Raw genomic sequence first — 16,740 nt, forward strand, 5'->3', positions numbered from 1 at the left:
AACTAACACCTCTTTTTTTTTTACAGATTTCAGCGACAATCCGGACGTGACGAGCACCGGAAACTCGGAACGTCTGACGAACCAGGCCCTTTTCTATCCTCACGTGCAAGTAGACGGGATGACGGCCACGGGTCAGGTGGTGTCGTCCATCGAGACCCTCCTGAGAAACATTCAGGGTTTGCTCAAAGTGGCCGCCGACAACGCCAGACAACAAGACAGACAGATCAGCGTGGAGAAAGGTAATTTGTCTGGACGCTTTATTAACCGCGGAGATAAATCGCGATTAAATCGTCGCGCGTTGTATAATTCTCGCTCACCCCGTCGGTGAGCGAGAAAGCCGCCGACGGGAAAGACGGAAGGAGGGGGGGACGAAAAGACTGCCGCTTTCTACATATGAAAAGCATTAATAATAAAACGTGGAGCTTATAAATATGGCCGCCGTCGCCTTTGTGCACACCCCCCCCCTTCCTCCTCTTGCCTGGTCTTAATTTATAAGCGAACACTGGTTACTTTCTTTTCGGAAGTCTTTATAACGTCATTAAAGCGTTTCCCAATATTCCCGTTTACCGATATGAATAAAGGAGTATGAATCTTCGTCTCGAAAATAAACCTCCGTCCCCATTATTTGCTCGTTGCAAAGCGGGCGAAGAGCGGAAAAATGCCCAAACTTCGGCGTGCGGAACTCATTTTATTACTAATTAATATTCAAGACGAGATGTACCGGATCCACCTTGATGAATATTTAATTTCTGAAATCACAAGAATTTATCCGGGACGAAGTTAAGAAGGACCAAGTGGCGCTTTATGCTTAGCAGCGCGCGTGATTTTCGTTTTCCTTACGCGACATCTTGTCTGGCAAATACTAGAAGCGAGAGTGTCCCTCCAGGAAAACGGGCGCGGACATAAATAGATGCCGAAAATTTAAAAGTTAATCAACATTAATAAAGTTTATCGAAATTTTTCCCTCCGCCGTAGATAGTAATTGTTTATCCCCTGGTCGTACCGCCGTTTAATTAATTCTTCTCCTAAGTCTTTCCTTCCGTTCTTTTAATTAATTATTCCTCCTCGGATTCTCGCGCCCAATTTTACGAGGCGCTCCCCCGCCCGACCCGGTCCCGAAAGGTAAAAAAGGGGAGAAAGAGAGAGAGAGAGAGAGAGAAAGAATAAATAAATAAAGATGGCGGAGATTACGGACGGACGGACGGACGTGACGTCTTCATAAGCTGGGATAAAGATCGGGCGAATCCCGGGGCGTTTAAAAGGACGGAAACCGAAACCGATGGGAAGGAAAGACGAGTGTTTATCTGGCGATTGGAACCGTAAAACGAGGAGAAAAAAAGGGGGGAAAGTATCCTTGAGCGAGTCTGCAGACTCGCAGATAAAAGTAAAGGCTCCTTAATTAGGAATGGAAGTGGCGTAGGGAAAGCGGGCGGTGTGATTAAATGACTGTTCGTTGCAGTTTTATGAGGAGTATAATGTATACGGTGGTAGCGCGCGCTGCGGAGGATCCGGGGTAGGCCCGTGGCAAAAGTTTACGGTAGCGCGGGGTAGAATTCCTTATCTCGCTATTATGTACGACGCGACGAGATAGGTGGCGGCGAACAAAAGGTCGGGGGGGCGAGCGAGGGGGCCAACTTTTCCAAGACTTTGTTACTTATTTTCTTGTTCCACTCGGTAAATCATTAACAAGTGTAGTCACTGTTAAGTAGCGATAAGACCCTAATCACCTGCTCGGAGTTCGTAATCACGCCCGGCACCACTTTCGGCTCCTAATTCATGTCGTCGTTTCGCTGCCGTCCCCCTCCGGCGCGCGCCCCCTACTAACTACCCACTTTGACTCGTCCACCCCTCTTTCCTCCCCTCCCGTCCGAGCCGAAGTCGTCCGACCGGAAAACCCATCCCCGGAGGTTCGGAAATTGCCACTTCCACCTCCGATCGTCCACCCCTGCCGTCCAGGGGGGGCAGGGGCCGAGGTGGACCCTTCTTCCGGTCCACCTCGGGGGAGTCTTATAACCCGCGCCATAGACGGAAGAAGGGGGTTTCGGGTACCGCGGACAACGGAGAAAGGTGCGACTCGGCACTTTAACAAATGGCGCGGAGGTCTCGCAAGTCCTGTTAACTATAATCCATCATCGACCGTCCCTTTTCCCCCGGTCCGCAAACTAAGTTAATTCCCATGCTAGACGAGTCGACACCGATACAATTGTCACTCCGGCTTAGACACCGACAATGCCCGCACGTGGTGTCTCCGTTGCCATGGAGATAGACACTTTTTCCCGCCCCGGGACACGTACGGCTCATCAATCATCGGGGTATCGGGGGTCCGCCACCGTCTCCGCGCATGCTCCTCCCGATCCCGCCGTTAAGGGAATTCTGGGTATCCCGTCGATTAGATAAACGGTAGTGTTTGAAAAATTGTTTTCTTTTTCTCTTCTTCCTCTATCGCTCGACCGTTTTAGATTCGGGAAACAAACCCCGCATTCCCATTCATCGTTAGCTCCGTCATAGCGGCCATTCCCGAATCTCCATTTCCGAAAACTCTTTTAGTACCGTTTCTAGCCGTCGGGCGTCGCGCCGTTAGGCCAGATTAATTCCGTCCCGGGATTATAAGAGAGACAGCGACGCCCCCTTCCGTCCCGAATCGAAAACAGCGACAGGGAAGGTTCCAGGGTGAAAAACTACCGGAAGGAACCGCGGCCGAATGGGGGGAGGAGGAAGACGAGGGGGTCGGAGGCGATCGAGAAGGCATTTCTTTCTTTTTTTTTTTTTTTGTGGCGATTCGCGTTCGAGTCCCGAGAAATTTTAGCGTCTGATTAACCCGAGCTCGCTCTATAAGGTAGAGTTGCGCCGTCGCCACTCGGTAATTTATGGAGTTTCTACGGCGCTTTAATTAGCGACTCGTCGGTTTATGAAGTTTCGTAGCGCCGTTTTACGACTGAGAATGGCCGAATGTAAATTTTTATATCCGACGACGAAAAATTTCTCCCTTCCAAACGCTCCGCCACTTTCTATTTGTCTATATTCCCCCGGGAACCGGCCTTCGTCCGGCCCAAAAAGAAAAAAAAAATAATAATAATTTTTAATTTTCCCGGTCGCCGGATTTAACTTCCGTTCGGCGATTAAAAAAGAAACTCTCGCTAATTCATTCCTTAATTCGAAACTCTCGGTTCGAAATCACGCCCAACTTCCGGCGAAGCGAAGGAATCGGAAGAAGACAAATCACTCCTCGACGATAATAAGTGCGAGATTCGAGTATAACGTAAGCATTCTGGGGAAAGAAAAGGGAAATCTCCTGCTTTGGTTTTCGTTTCTTCCTCGATTTTATGTTCGACGTTTCGAATTGTTACTACAGAAAAATCTACAGAGTCCGGAGGAGGTAGGCCGATGCCGTCACATTTAATTAAAGGGGAAATGTCTAGGCTAGTTACGCTTACGTAATACGAATACGCCCCCTAGACGGCGTGACTGGAATGATCTGTTCGCACCGTAACAAATACAAATGTCAGGTAAGATAGACTTAGACCGATCGTAAAACGTTCGCCACGTCTCGTGATACTCGAACATTCGTAAATTTTGAATGCCCCTTATTCTATTCGAAAAATACCTCAGAATCGGGGATATTTCCCTAAATCGTAGGTCACCGCATTCGACTCCTGGCGGATCTTTTACAAATCGGTCGTTTTTCTGGAAGAAATGTTGGTTAATGCGTCTTAATTAAATACGAATCGAAAACGGATATTTTTTTATTTTATCTCTCGGGTTAACGCGTAATTACATTTGGCATTCCGATCTGATCAGAACTAAAATAATATTTGTGAATATTCAGGCTCAATTTGAAATCCTGGCAACACTAATCGACAGATCGTCGATTAGTGTTGCCAGACGAATTATATAAGAAAAATCGCCAAAATCTCTCCCGAAAGTAACCCGATATTTACAAGATAAATAAACGAAATTACTCCTTAATTATTATTTAAGAGTAGAATTTAGACTCCACGAAATTTTCCCACATTTATCAGTTTACTCGGGCGATGGCCCAACTAAAAAATAGTAGTCTACTCGGCGATTTTTTACTAGTTACGACCCCTTTCGTCCATTTTAAATTTTCCCGTCCGGAAATTTTCGTAAATTTTGTTCGCCGATTTTAGCCGCAATAATAATAATAATAATAATTTTACGCCGTCAAACTTCACTCGGGAAGAGTTAGGAGGCGTTAATAAAAGGGTCTTAAGGCAACTCCTTCGTCTTTTTCAGCCGAACTGAAGATGGAAGTGATGAGAGAAAGAGAGCTGAGAGAAAACTTGGAAAAACAATTGCTGGAAGAACAGAGAATAAGGAGTGAGTTTCTTCTTTTTTTCTTTCTATACCTCGGGTGATTAAAAAAAATATATATCAGAAAAATCTCCGAAAAGGGGGACGGAATGACAATTAAACGCGCGCTAACTGGTTGCCCTTAGAAACCAAATTTCTCGGTCGAGATTAGAAGATTTTTAATATATTCGCGGGAGGGATAATTAAAAAAATACTCAAATCAAACCGGAAAACCGCTCTTTTTTCCGCTTCGGGAATAATTTCCGCTCCGTTGGGTTCCTTCGATAGCTAAGCGCAGCGAGTTCGAACGGGGTCGACGGCGGAAGTCGGACGCGTCGAGTGATGGATCGACGTTTAAACGCCGGTCCGCGAGAGGGCGACGTGGCAGAAAAACGATTCTGATAGATGCCGGCCCGGGTCGAACCCCCGCCCGAAAGGGCGAAACGACGTCTCGCGGGGCTCGACTCTTTTCCTTTCCTTTTTGGCACCGGTCCCTCCGGGAGGGAAGACCTTACCTTACGCTCGGACTCTANATAAGAAAAAAAAAGAGAAGAAGAAGGAGGAGGAGGAGGAGGAGGGGAGACGGGGAAGAAAAAAACGGCTAAAATCGTTTAATAAAGTAGACAGAGTTCCCTTCTCGATTTGTCTTTGCAGCTTACTTCACCGATGACGTCACAGAACATTGTAAAACGCAGAAGTCGAGTTTTTTCGCATCTTTCTTTCACTTAATGTAAGCTGGCAAAGTGATGGATTACATCGTTCCTTATAGGGATAGGCCTCCCATTGCGACCTAACTCCATCCATCATATAATAGTCCGAACCACTTGTCTACCCGGCTTCTTAGATTCTCGCGTTAATCAGTGGCTTCTTTAATTTCCGATGTTTAACTTTCTTTTTATCTTCCTCCTCTTCTAACGCCACCGGGGACCATGAAAACCTCGAGGGAATTTTTAATATCCACAAAGAATTTAATCTACAGAAATTTTCCTCAATTTCTTTACTCTTATCCAATTATACAATTCGCTTATTGTTATCATCATTATGCAATTCGCTTATTGTTATCATTATTATTATTATTATTATTATTATTATTTATAAAGAAACTGCAACAACACCCAAACAATTGGGCGCAGAATTACTTTAATTTCTTTTAGATAGAAAGTGGGGGAAGAAACGTTGATTGGGTGTTAACAATGGGGGAAAAGGGGGAGACGGAAATGCCAACGTTTTTGTGGATTTGCTTAAGCGCTAAATCTTGAATAAAGTCGAAGGAACAAACATTAGATAAAGAAGGGAAGAGAGAGAGAGAGAGAGAGACCTGCTGGTGACACAGGGGCACCACATCGTCAGACAAATGAGACCAAATTAACGGGTAGCAGCGACCCTAATAGAGGAAACCAGAAGATAGCCGTGTTCACCGTCTCTATCACTTCAGTGCACAACAGTAATTTGCATGTCTGTGTGCTTTTAATGAAACACAACAGAATGGAAAGAGAATCGTGTTTCAGTTCCTCGTTCTTATATGATTAATGAAATGTACCCAAATGTAATTTTAAACGGTGTCTTTTCAACCATTTTTCCAGTTTTAATTTAAAGTCATGCATGGAAGGATCGAATTAATTGTATGAGTGAGTTTAGATATATCTATTGTTTTTACAAATTAATGCACTGGCATGCGGGTCGCCATGGTTACCGAAATCGCCAATCGTCTCTGGATAAAACCACTCGTGGTGTGTGTGACGTCACAAAAGTTTACCGGGGTAGTGTCTTTTTTTTTTCTTTCTTTTAAAGGCAGGAAAGAGTTACGAATCTCGGCAGAAGGGTGGAAATTTACTAATTAGAAACGCTTTTAAGTGGCTCGTTACGCAAAACGAGAATAATTGGACCGTCAAAAAATGCCAGGTTTCCCGTCGGATAGAGGTTCCGAGTGTATATATACATATATATATTTTTTTTTTACAAGGGAATTTCTGAGAAATATATTATTATTATTAATAATATGGAGAAACGGGTCGAAATGCCATTTATTCCGCGAATCTCAACGAGCACCGACATCTCCAGAGCCCGTCGTTGTTAATAACCCACAAATCATATTTCATACACCTTTTAACGTCCCACATACAAACACTGTATCATTTCTCCGTTCTGTCATCTTTCACCTGTCCGAGCGTAATTAAAATTTAATTTTCTCTCCTGTTAATTACAAATAAACAACGCTTTGCTCGGAAAGACACCATTCGTCACCACAGAGAAGACACGAAAGCCCAAATGCCGACTCTCTCTATAAGCCCGTTCGATTAATCGTCGGGGTTTAAGAAACGCCATGGGTTCTCTCCCCCCCTTTCCCTCACCCGAATAAATCCCGGAAAAATTTCCCTATTTGTTAAATACCCTTGTTGTATTTTCAGGGTGCGCGATGATCGAGTGGACAATTTAGATGCCAAAGAACGTCTGTACAATTTAGAATGCCACCGAGTGAAAGACCAATACGTGAACGGTAAGTCCCCATAAACAATAAACGTATTGTCATTCGTTTCTCTAATTAACTCCCCCTCCTTCCCTTCATCTCTTCTTCTCAAAGTCTTATTTTTTTTCCTCATTTCTCTTCGGCAGTTTGGAGTTTTACAACCCTTTCCTTTACTCGCTTTTTTACATCGCTAAATATCGCCTCGCTTAGATTAATCGCTTGCGATTGTTACCTACTAATTATGTTCTTTCCGACTCGTCCTATTTAGGAGCGTTATTGGCCACCCCCGAGATCCAATTGTTGCGCCGGGTTACCACCTGCGCGCAACAATTGGATCCGGGTAGACACTTCCAACGTTTCTATTAAACACCGGGACGTTTAAGGCCGGAGAAAGGCCTTAAAAAGGCGCCGTTTTATCATTTTATAATCGCGATAACTCGATCGTAAGTACGTAAAAACTCTCTTATTTCTTTCTCTGTTACGAATCCCAAGACTTCCTCGAGTTATGCCCCTCCTCCAATTTCTTTTTTTAAACGAAACGGGCCTTTAAATAAATTAAGAACAACGTGGATCCCGGAAGAATACCTCGTTCTCCTTGTCTTCCGCGCGACTCCTACCCTTATTATTAATTTAAAAATTGACAAAACCGGATGAAGCGTGTCGTCGCTTTCTTCACCTTCACGCTACAAACACAAGAGAATGGCCCGTTTCAAACACCAAGGCGTAATATATTAATACGGAGTATCTAAGTAACCGAACGATTAAATCGTTGTAGGCCCCAGTATAGGGCCCTGGCGGATATGCCTCCTTAATCTGCGGAGTAATATCGCGCGATCAACAAGCTGTTTCTATCGAAACAATCGAGAAAGATTCCCGTTTCGATTTCCGCCTGGAACGGAAATGGTGCTCTATTATTGGCACGTGACGGATCTCCCCCTCACACATACTGTACCCGATCGTTTAAGAATGCCTTTATCTAACTCAAAACCCTTCTTTGTCGGACATCGAAATAGATCGGGGTACGAACCAAAATGGCGGAAAGAGTAACGTGCAGTTTCCGGAACTCCCCAAATTAAAGGGATTTTTAAATGTTGTTCCGACGACGCGCGTGCGAAATTACTTTTCCCTCCTCTTACTAGAGGGCAGTTTTTTAAAACGCGATCGGATCGAAGACGAAGATCGATCGGACCGCAATCGATTCCGATCTTTAGATCTGGTCGCCATTTTACTATTATACTCGAGAGATTACTTAAAAGGATTCGCGTTCGGTGGCCGGAACGGGAAGCGATTAATAACCACGCGACGCGGAACGTGCGAATCTCGTCCCCCTCCCTGTTTATTTAAGATGACGTAAAGTGGACGCCGCGACACTCTCTAACGGTCGTTTCCCCTCCGACCCCTTTACCATCCGATAGAAGTCGCTTAGCGAGTTTTGCCGGCGCTACCAGACCCGATAGGTCCTATTTTCTTCTTCCCTCTTTACACTACCATCTGCCTCTTAACTCTCGTAGCAGATTGTCTTTTCCCCCTCTACATTCTCGAGCCCAATATTTTAATAACCTTCTGTTCCGTCTTCTTTTCTCGCTCCTCGCCATTTGTAGTCGCGTTTCTCGCTCCGTTTCGTCTCTTCTCTTTAATCGTTTGTCTCGCCGTCGCCGATCGCGTCGCTTTAAACTTTGCGAATTTCCTTAGTATTTCGAAGCTCGTGACATTTTATTTATAAATTTTCGTAAGAAAGTAGAAAACGTACTTCTTTGTCAGTGGAAATATTTGATTTGTCTTAATAAAGACTTTGATCCGATTTGATAGAATAAAGCGACCGCCCTGTTGATCGCTTCCTTCTTCGTTATCGCTGGTTCGATTAATTTCCCCACCTTTTGCGATTTACGCGTAACTTCTCTTCCATCTTCCGTAACCGAATTCGCGCCCGTAACTACGTTACGTCATTTTACACTTACTTTCGCTCGGTGTTTTCCTGTTCTCCCTCCCCCGTAACCATTTCTATTGTCGCGGGCGTGAGAGTTTTCCGCGCGTGAAAATCGCTTTTAGGGGCGCTTTTCCGTCGGGAAAGCGACGTGAAAACGTTTGAAAAGCAATTTCTGATGGCAGGTACATCGGTTAACTGTCACAGTCCCGTACTCAACTTGTCGCAGAACAGCAGTCGGAGAGGAGGGGGCGAACACAGCGGAAGCGAAACGGCATACAACGATTGTCAAGAAGACGATTATAACGACAGCGAAGACGACGAAGAGGACGACAGAGAACAAGGTATAAAAATCCAATTACGTGCAGATTACGGGCAAAGGCCACCCCAACTAACACCTCTTTTTTTTTACAGATTTCAGCGACAATCCGGACGTGACGAGCACCGGAAACTCGGAACGTCTGACGAACCAGGCCCTTTTCTATCCTCACGTGCAAGTAGACGGGATGACGGCCACGGGTCAGGTGGTGTCGTCCATCGAGACCCTCCTGAGAAACATTCAGGGTTTGCTCAAAGTGGCCGCCGACAACGCCAGACAACAAGACAGACAGATCAGCGTGGAGAAAGGTAATTTGTCTGGACGCTTTATTAACCGCGGAGATAAATCGCGATTAAATCGTCGCGCGTTGTATAATTCTCGCTCACCCCGTCGGTGAGCGAGAAAGCCGCCGACGGGAAAGACGGAAGGAGGGGGGGACGAAAAGACTGCCGCTTTCTACATATGAAAAGCATTAATAATAAAACGTGGAGCTTATAAATATGGCCGCCGTCGCCTTTGTGCACACCCCCCCTTCCTCCTCTTGCCTGGTCTTAATTTATAAGCGAACACTGGTTACTTTCTTTTCGGAAGTCTTTATAACGTCATTAAAGCGTTTCCCAATATTCCCGTTTACCGATATGAATAAAGGAGTATGAATCTTCGTCTCGAAAATAAACCTCCGTCCCCATTATTTGCTCGTTGCAAAGCGGGCGAAGAGCGGAAAAATGCCCAAACTTCGGCGTGCGGAACTCATTTTATTACTAATTAATATTCAAGACGAGATGTACCGGATCCACCTTGATGAATATTTAATTTCTGAAATCACAAGAATTTATCCGGGACGAAGTTAAGAAGGACCAAGTGGCGCTTTATGCTTAGCAGCGCGCGTGATTTTCGTTTTCCTTACGCGACATCTTGTCTGGCAAATACTAGAAGCGAGAGTGTCCCTCCAGGAAAACGGGCGCGGACATAAATAGATGCCGAAAATTTAAAAGTTAATCAACATTAATAAAGTTTATCGAAATTTTTCCCTCCGCCGTAGATAGTAATTGTTTATCCCCTGGTCGTACCGCCGTTTAATTAATTCTTCTCCTAAGTCTTTCCTTCCGTTCTTTTAATTAATTATTCCTCCTCGGATTCTCGCGCCCAATTTTACGAGGCGCTCCCCCGCCCGACCCGGTCCCGAAAGGTAAAAAAGGGGAGAAAGAGAGAGAGAGAGAGAGAGAAAGAATAAATAAATAAAGATGGCGGAGATTACGGACGGACGGACGGACGTGACGTCTTCATAAGCTGGGATAAAGATCGGGCGAATCCCGGGGCGTTTAAAAGGACGGAAACCGAAACCGATGGGAAGGAAAGACGAGTGTTTATCTGGCGATTGGAACCGTAAAACGAGGAGAAAAAAAGGGGGGAAAGTATCCTTGAGCGAGTCTGCAGACTCGCAGATAAAAGTAAAGGCTCCTTAATTAGGAATGGAAGTGGCGTAGGGAAAGCGGGCGGTGTGATTAAATGACTGTTCGTTGCAGTTTTATGAGGAGTATAATGTATACGGTGGTAGCGCGCGCTGCGGAGGATCCGGGGTAGGCCCGTGGCAAAAGTTTACGGTAGCGCGGGGTAGAATTCCTTATCTCGCTATTATGTACGACGCGACGAGATAGGTGGCGGCGAACAAAAGGTCGGGGGGGCGAGCGAGGGGGCCAACTTTTCCAAGACTTTGTTACTTATTTTCTTGTTCCACTCGGTAAATCATTAACAAGTGTAGTCACTGTTAAGTAGCGATAAGACCCTAATCACCTGCTCGGAGTTCGTAATCACGCCCGGCACCACTTTCGGCTCCTAATTCATGTCGTCGTTTCGCTGCCGTCCCCCTCCGGCGCGCGCCCCCTACTAACTACCCACTTTGACTCGTCCACCCCTCTTTCCTCCCCTCCCGTCCGAGCCGAAGTCGTCCGACCGGAAAACCCATCCCCGGAGGTTCGGAAATTGCCACTTCCACCTCCGATCGTCCACCCCTGCCGTCCAGGGGGGGCAGGGGCCGAGGTGGACCCTTCTTCCGGTCCACCTCGGGGGAGTCTTATAACCCGCGCCATAGACGGAAGAAGGGGGTTTCGGGTACCGCGGACAACGGAGAAAGGTGCGACTCGGCACTTTAACAAATGGCGCGGAGGTCTCGCAAGTCCTGTTAACTATAATCCATCATCGACCGTCCCTTTTCCCCCGGTCCGCAAACTAAGTTAATTCCCATGCTAGACGAGTCGACACCGATACAATTGTCACTCCGGCTTAGACACCGACAATGCCCGCACGTGGTGTCTCCGTTGCCATGGAGATAGACACTTTTTCCCGCCCCGGGACACGTACGGCTCATCAATCATCGGGGTATCGGGGGTCCGCCACCGTCTCCGCGCATGCTCCTCCCGATCCCGCCGTTAAGGGAATTCTGGGTATCCCGTCGATTAGATAAACGGTAGTGTTTGAAAAATTGTTTTCTTTTTCTCTTCTTCCTCTATCGCTCGACCGTTTTAGATTCGGGAAACAAACCCCGCATTCCCATTCATCGTTAGCTCCGTCATAGCGGCCATTCCCGAATCTCCATTTCCGAAAACTCTTTTAGTACCGTTTCTAGCCGTCGGGCGTCGCGCCGTTAGGCCAGATTAATTCCGTCCCGGGATTATAAGAGAGACAGCGACGCCCCCTTCCGTCCCGAATCGAAAACAGCGACAGGGAAGGTTCCAGGGTGAAAAACTACCGGAAGGAACCGCGGCCGAATGGGGGGAGGAGGAAGACGAGGGGGTCGGAGGCGATCGAGAAGGCATTTCTTTCTTTTTTTTTTTTGTGGCGATTCGCGTTCGAGTCCCGAGAAATTTTAGCGTCTGATTAACCCGAGCTCGCTCTATAAGGTAGAGTTGCGCCGTCGCCACTCGGTAATTTATGGAGTTTCTACGGCGCTTTAATTAGCGACTCGTCGGTTTATGAAGTTTCGTAGCGCCGTTTTACGACTGAGAATGGCCGAATGTAAATTTTTATATCCGACGACGAAAAATTTCTCCCTTCCAAACGCTCCGCCACTTTCTATTTGTCTATATTCCCCCGGGAACCGGCCTTCGTCCGGCCCAAAAAGAAAAAAATAATAATAATAATTTTTAATTTTCCCGGTCGCCGGATTTAACTTCCGTTCGGCGATTAAAAAAGAAACTCTCGCTAATTCATTCCTTAATTCGAAACTCTCGGTTCGAAATCACGCCCAACTTCCGGCGAAGCGAAGGAATCGGAAGAAGACAAATCACTCCTCGACGATAATAAGTGCGAGATTCGAGTATAACGTAAGCATTCTGGGGAAAGAAAAGGGAAATCTCCTGCTTTGGTTTTCGTTTCTTCCTCGATTTTATGTTCGACGTTTCGAATTGTTACTACAGAAAAATCTACAGAGTCCGGAGGAGGTAGGCCGATGCCGTCACATTTAATTAAAGGGGAAATGTCTAGGCTAGTTACGCTTACGTAATACGAATACGCCCCCTAGACGGCGTGACTGGAATGATCTGTTCGCACCGTAACAAATACAAATGTCAGGTAAGATAGACTTAGACCGATCGTAAAACGTTCGCCACGTCTCGTGATACTCGAACATTCGTAAATTTTGAATGCCCCTTATTCTATTCGAAAAATACCTCAGAATCGGGGATATTTCCCTAAATCGTAGGTCACCGCATTCGACTCCTGGCGGATCTTTTACAAATCGGTCGTTTTTCTGGAAGAAATGTTGGTTAATGCGTCTTAATTAAATACGAATCGAAAACGGATATTTTTTTATTTTATCTCTCGGGTTAACGCGTAATTACATTTGGCATTCCGATCTGATCAGAACTAAAATAATATTTGTGAATATTCAGGCTCAATTTGAAATCCTGGCAACACTAATCGACAGATCGTCGATTAGTGTTGCCAGACGAATTATATAAGAAAAATCGCCAAAATCTCTCCCGAAAGTAACCCGATATTTACAAGATAAATAAACGAAATTACTCCTTAATTATTATTTAAGAGTAGAATTTAGACTCCACGAAATTTTCCCACATTTATCAGTTTACTCGGGCGATGGCCCAACTAAAAAATAGTAGTCTACTCGGCGATTTTTTACTAGTTACGACCCCTTTCGTCCATTTTAAATTTTCCCGTCCGGAAATTTTCGTAAATTTTGTTCGCCGATTTTAGCCGCAATAATAATAATAATAATAATTTTACGCCGTCAAACTTCACTCGGGAAGAGTTAGGAGGCGTTAATAAAAGGGTCTTAAGGCAACTCCTTCGTCTTTTTCAGCCGAACTGAAGATGGAAGTGATGAGAGAAAGAGAGCTGAGAGAAAACTTGGAAAAACAATTGCTGGAAGAACAGAGAATAAGGAGTGAGTTTCTTCTTTTTTTCTTTCTATACCTCGGGTGATTAAAAAAAATATATATCAGAAAAATCTCCGAAAAGGGGGACGGAATGACAATTAAACGCGCGCTAACTGGTTGCCCTTAGAAACCAAATTTCTCGGTCGAGATTAGAAGATTTTTAATATATTCGCGGGAGGGATAATTAAAAAAAAATACTCAAATCAAACCGGAAAACCGCTCTTTTTTCCGCTTCGGGAATAATTTCCGCTCCGTTGGGTTCCTTCGATCGCTAAGCGCAGCGAGTTCGAACGGGGTCGACGGCGGAAGTCGGACGCGTCGAGTGATGGATCGACGTTTAAACGCCGGTCCGCGAGAGGGCGACGTGGCAGAAAAACGATTCTGATAGATGCCGGCCCGGGTCGAACCCCCGCCCGAAAGGGCGAAACGACGTCTCGCGGGGCTCGACTCTTTTCCTTTCCTTTTTGGCACCGGTCCCTCCGGGAGGGAAGACCTTACCTTACGCTCGGACTCTAACGAGCCACGCAATTAACGCAGTTAAAAGCGAATTAAACGTAAGTGACGGAGCCGCGCGCGGCGCGTAACTCGAACCCCGGCGACGTGTCGAACGCGGGGGTATAAAGTTGCGCGACGTAACGAAGTTTGACGTCGTAATATTCGGTTTCCGGCAATAATTATTCGTCCGGCGCGTGTCTTAAAATAGCTAAAATAAGCCATTTACGTTATCGTTTCGTGTTACCGACGTCCACTCCAAGCTCTCGTCTCTCGACCCCTAATTAATTCGCTTTATTACGCCACGAATTAAGCGCTCCTCCTCCTCCCGAAACTCTTCTCTTTCTTCTCGAATTTTTTTACCCAGAATTCTCGTAAATTTACGTCAGAGAAAAAAAGCTTCCATCCGATCCACCGCTCCTTCGCTTTTGTTCTTAGTCCAAAAGAAGGGGGAAGACTTTCGTTTCGAGTCGCGTCTAAACTTTGTCGCTTTCTCGCGCGCGCCACCGAAGTTCCGAAATGGTTCGCCATTCCGTGGGTCATTCGGGGGGACGTAAGGGAGGCAAAAAGAGTTGGAGTGACGAGCCAAGAGCGCGGTTGGCTCGCCTACGCCAAGAGGGGAGTAGAATTTTCGTAACGCTTTTCGTGGAACTTCCTTTCCCCAATAGTAACCGCGGAAAATGTTTTCCATTATTCTAGGAAAAACACTAGAAGTATCCTTGGCCCGATAACCCTTTGTCCGAAAGAAATCGCGAATCTCCGAATTTCTCTTCCACCCCGACGAAGAATATAAACAAATTCTACTCTCGACTTGTCGGTCCGAGAGCGGAAGCTTCGTCGCTCGCTCGTTCGCTGGCTAGTTGACGAGCGATTCTGTCGCCTGCAACGGCATTGAAAACGATTGTCGTCGTCGCTAGAGGGCGAGAAAGTTTACCCTTAGAGAGAGGTGGGTTAGAGAAAGTTAATGGACGAAGCGAGAGACGTCCTCTCCTCTTAAGTCGGTCGGTTAAAAGGTAAAGAGACGGAAGGTCCGATTCGTCTAGCAAACATCGAAACAAAACAAAAAATAAGGGGGAGGGGCGCGACGCGTCAGAGAGGGACCGACGGCGTCCGACGTTTCTTTCGGAGAGCGAGATCCCGAAGACGACGCGCACTCGCGCAGCGGCGCCGACCGGATCTCCACCCGGCGCCGAAAGGGAGAGTGGAGGCGCGAACTTTTTAGTCACCCGAGCGCGCCGGGCCGGGTTCTACCTCCGTAGAAAGGACCGGGGATTATCGAACCCGGGGGTATTCGATGGGGGAAGTGGCGCGCGCGCTCGTTAATCAATGTCTTCTCCGATCGCGCGCTCCGCTCCGTCGGACCTTCCGCGTTTTCCGGAAGTGACATCTGTCGCGTCTTCCCCCGCCCCTCCGGTAACGTGTCCCGCTGTCGCGACGCCGGCTTCGAACGTTCGACCCGGCCGCGCTTCACTCCGAGGTAGTTTTAAGCCAGACGAGGTGTCGGTGGGGACGGAGGAAGAGGAGGAGGAGGAGGAGGAGAGTGGTGGGGCGATCGAAGGGACGGAGCAGACAATGGAATTAAATCCGGACGGTCGACTGTAATTTAATAGGAAAATCGGTCTTAAATTAACCCGAAGACAATGGCGCGAGACGGATTCGGGTGGAAGACTAAACAAACGGATCCGGGACGAAAAGTGACGAAAGTCCGATAATTAAAGGAAATTCGAACGAATACAATTAAACCTTTATCCCTTCGAGAATCGCTAAACTTGAGGTAAATCGTGCGCGAAATTGCGCCCGGACGAAAATCTCCGCGCGTCACTTCCGTTTTTCGCTCTCCCCGTCTCGCGCCGAAATTCCGACGAGAAGAAATAATTAAAAAAATATGTATATATATAAAACGCGGGCCCGAGTATCCGCAATAGTTCGGAGGGGGGGACGTCGCGCGAGTCGTAAGGCGACACCCAATCGAGGCGATAAGTTATTTTTAATTATTTGTCGCGCGTGTCGAGTCCGGCCCCCTTTTTCGTCGTTTAATTATCGGGCGCGTAATTTATGTTCGGAAGCGGTCATGGGGACGTTTTCGTTGGCAGTTCTGTACCAGAAGAGACTGAAGAAGGAGAAAAAATCCAGGCGAAGAATTCAGGAGCAGTTGGAGAGTGAAATGAAAAAAAGGGTTCAGTACGAAGAGGCACTGCGCAACAGTTCCGCCGAAACCATTCGCCTACTCAACGGTAAGTCCTCCCTCTCTTTCGGGGGGGGCGGGGTCGACCGGGTTAACCACACTTCTCGCCTTCTCACCCCCTCCCCACCCGTCGGGCGGAGTCCTTTTCACCTTCCGCTTAATTTATTCTGCAGACCGGAAGACCTCCGATCCTCCCCGCCGAAACCAATTAAAACCACCCCCCCATCTCGACCGTAAAATCTGAAATTAGGAACCGTTCGGGCTCAGAATCGCGGCGCTACAACGAGAGAATCGCTGGCCGGACAGCTGGATACTTTTTCTTATCGATTGGCGAGTAAACGTTATTTCGAAGAGTGCGGGGAGGAATCCGGATTTGTAAAATTGTCGGGCGATAATCCTTTAAAGCGCTCGACGTTAGAGAAGGGGGTAAACGGAGAAAACGAGTGGAATAAGGCGGCGTTAATCCGAGTTTCCGGATCGTCGGACGCTTTTTTTTTACTCCCCGCCACGCCGTTTTTATACGTAATCGACGAGTATCCGAGCGCGCGTGGTCATTTGATGGGGTTTATAGAATTAGGGAAGATAAAGCGAGAGAAAAATCGCGAAAATTTGTCGCTTTTAATTGTCTCTATACAAAGAAATAACGGA

At 46.7% G+C, this 16,740-nt stretch overlaps 1 protein-coding gene across 1 annotated transcript in view; it reads left to right on the forward strand.

Annotated features, from left to right (window-relative positions):
* Positions 1 to 16,740, forward strand: part of LOC111618125 (dachshund homolog 1-like) — a 56,771-nt gene that overhangs the window by 31,725 nt on the left and 8,306 nt on the right. The window contains exons 6-13 of the mRNA XM_023359935.1: positions 27 to 239; positions 4,255 to 4,338; positions 4,966 to 5,041; positions 6,720 to 6,808; positions 8,888 to 9,046; positions 9,117 to 9,329; positions 13,340 to 13,423; positions 16,001 to 16,141. Of these exons, the coding sequence (XP_023215703.1) occupies positions 27 to 239; positions 4,255 to 4,338; positions 4,966 to 5,041; positions 6,720 to 6,808; positions 8,888 to 9,046; positions 9,117 to 9,329; positions 13,340 to 13,423; positions 16,001 to 16,141 (1,059 nt within the window). The remainder of the gene's footprint in view (positions 1 to 26; positions 240 to 4,254; positions 4,339 to 4,965; positions 5,042 to 6,719; positions 6,809 to 8,887; positions 9,047 to 9,116; positions 9,330 to 13,339; positions 13,424 to 16,000; positions 16,142 to 16,740) is intronic.

Source organism: Centruroides sculpturatus, unplaced genomic scaffold (genome assembly GCF_000671375.1).
Source record: "Centruroides sculpturatus isolate CEXI.00-Female unplaced genomic scaffold, Cexi_2.0 scaffold146, whole genome shotgun sequence".
In the NCBI taxonomy this organism is placed as follows: Eukaryota; Metazoa; Arthropoda; class Arachnida; order Scorpiones; family Buthidae; genus Centruroides; species Centruroides sculpturatus.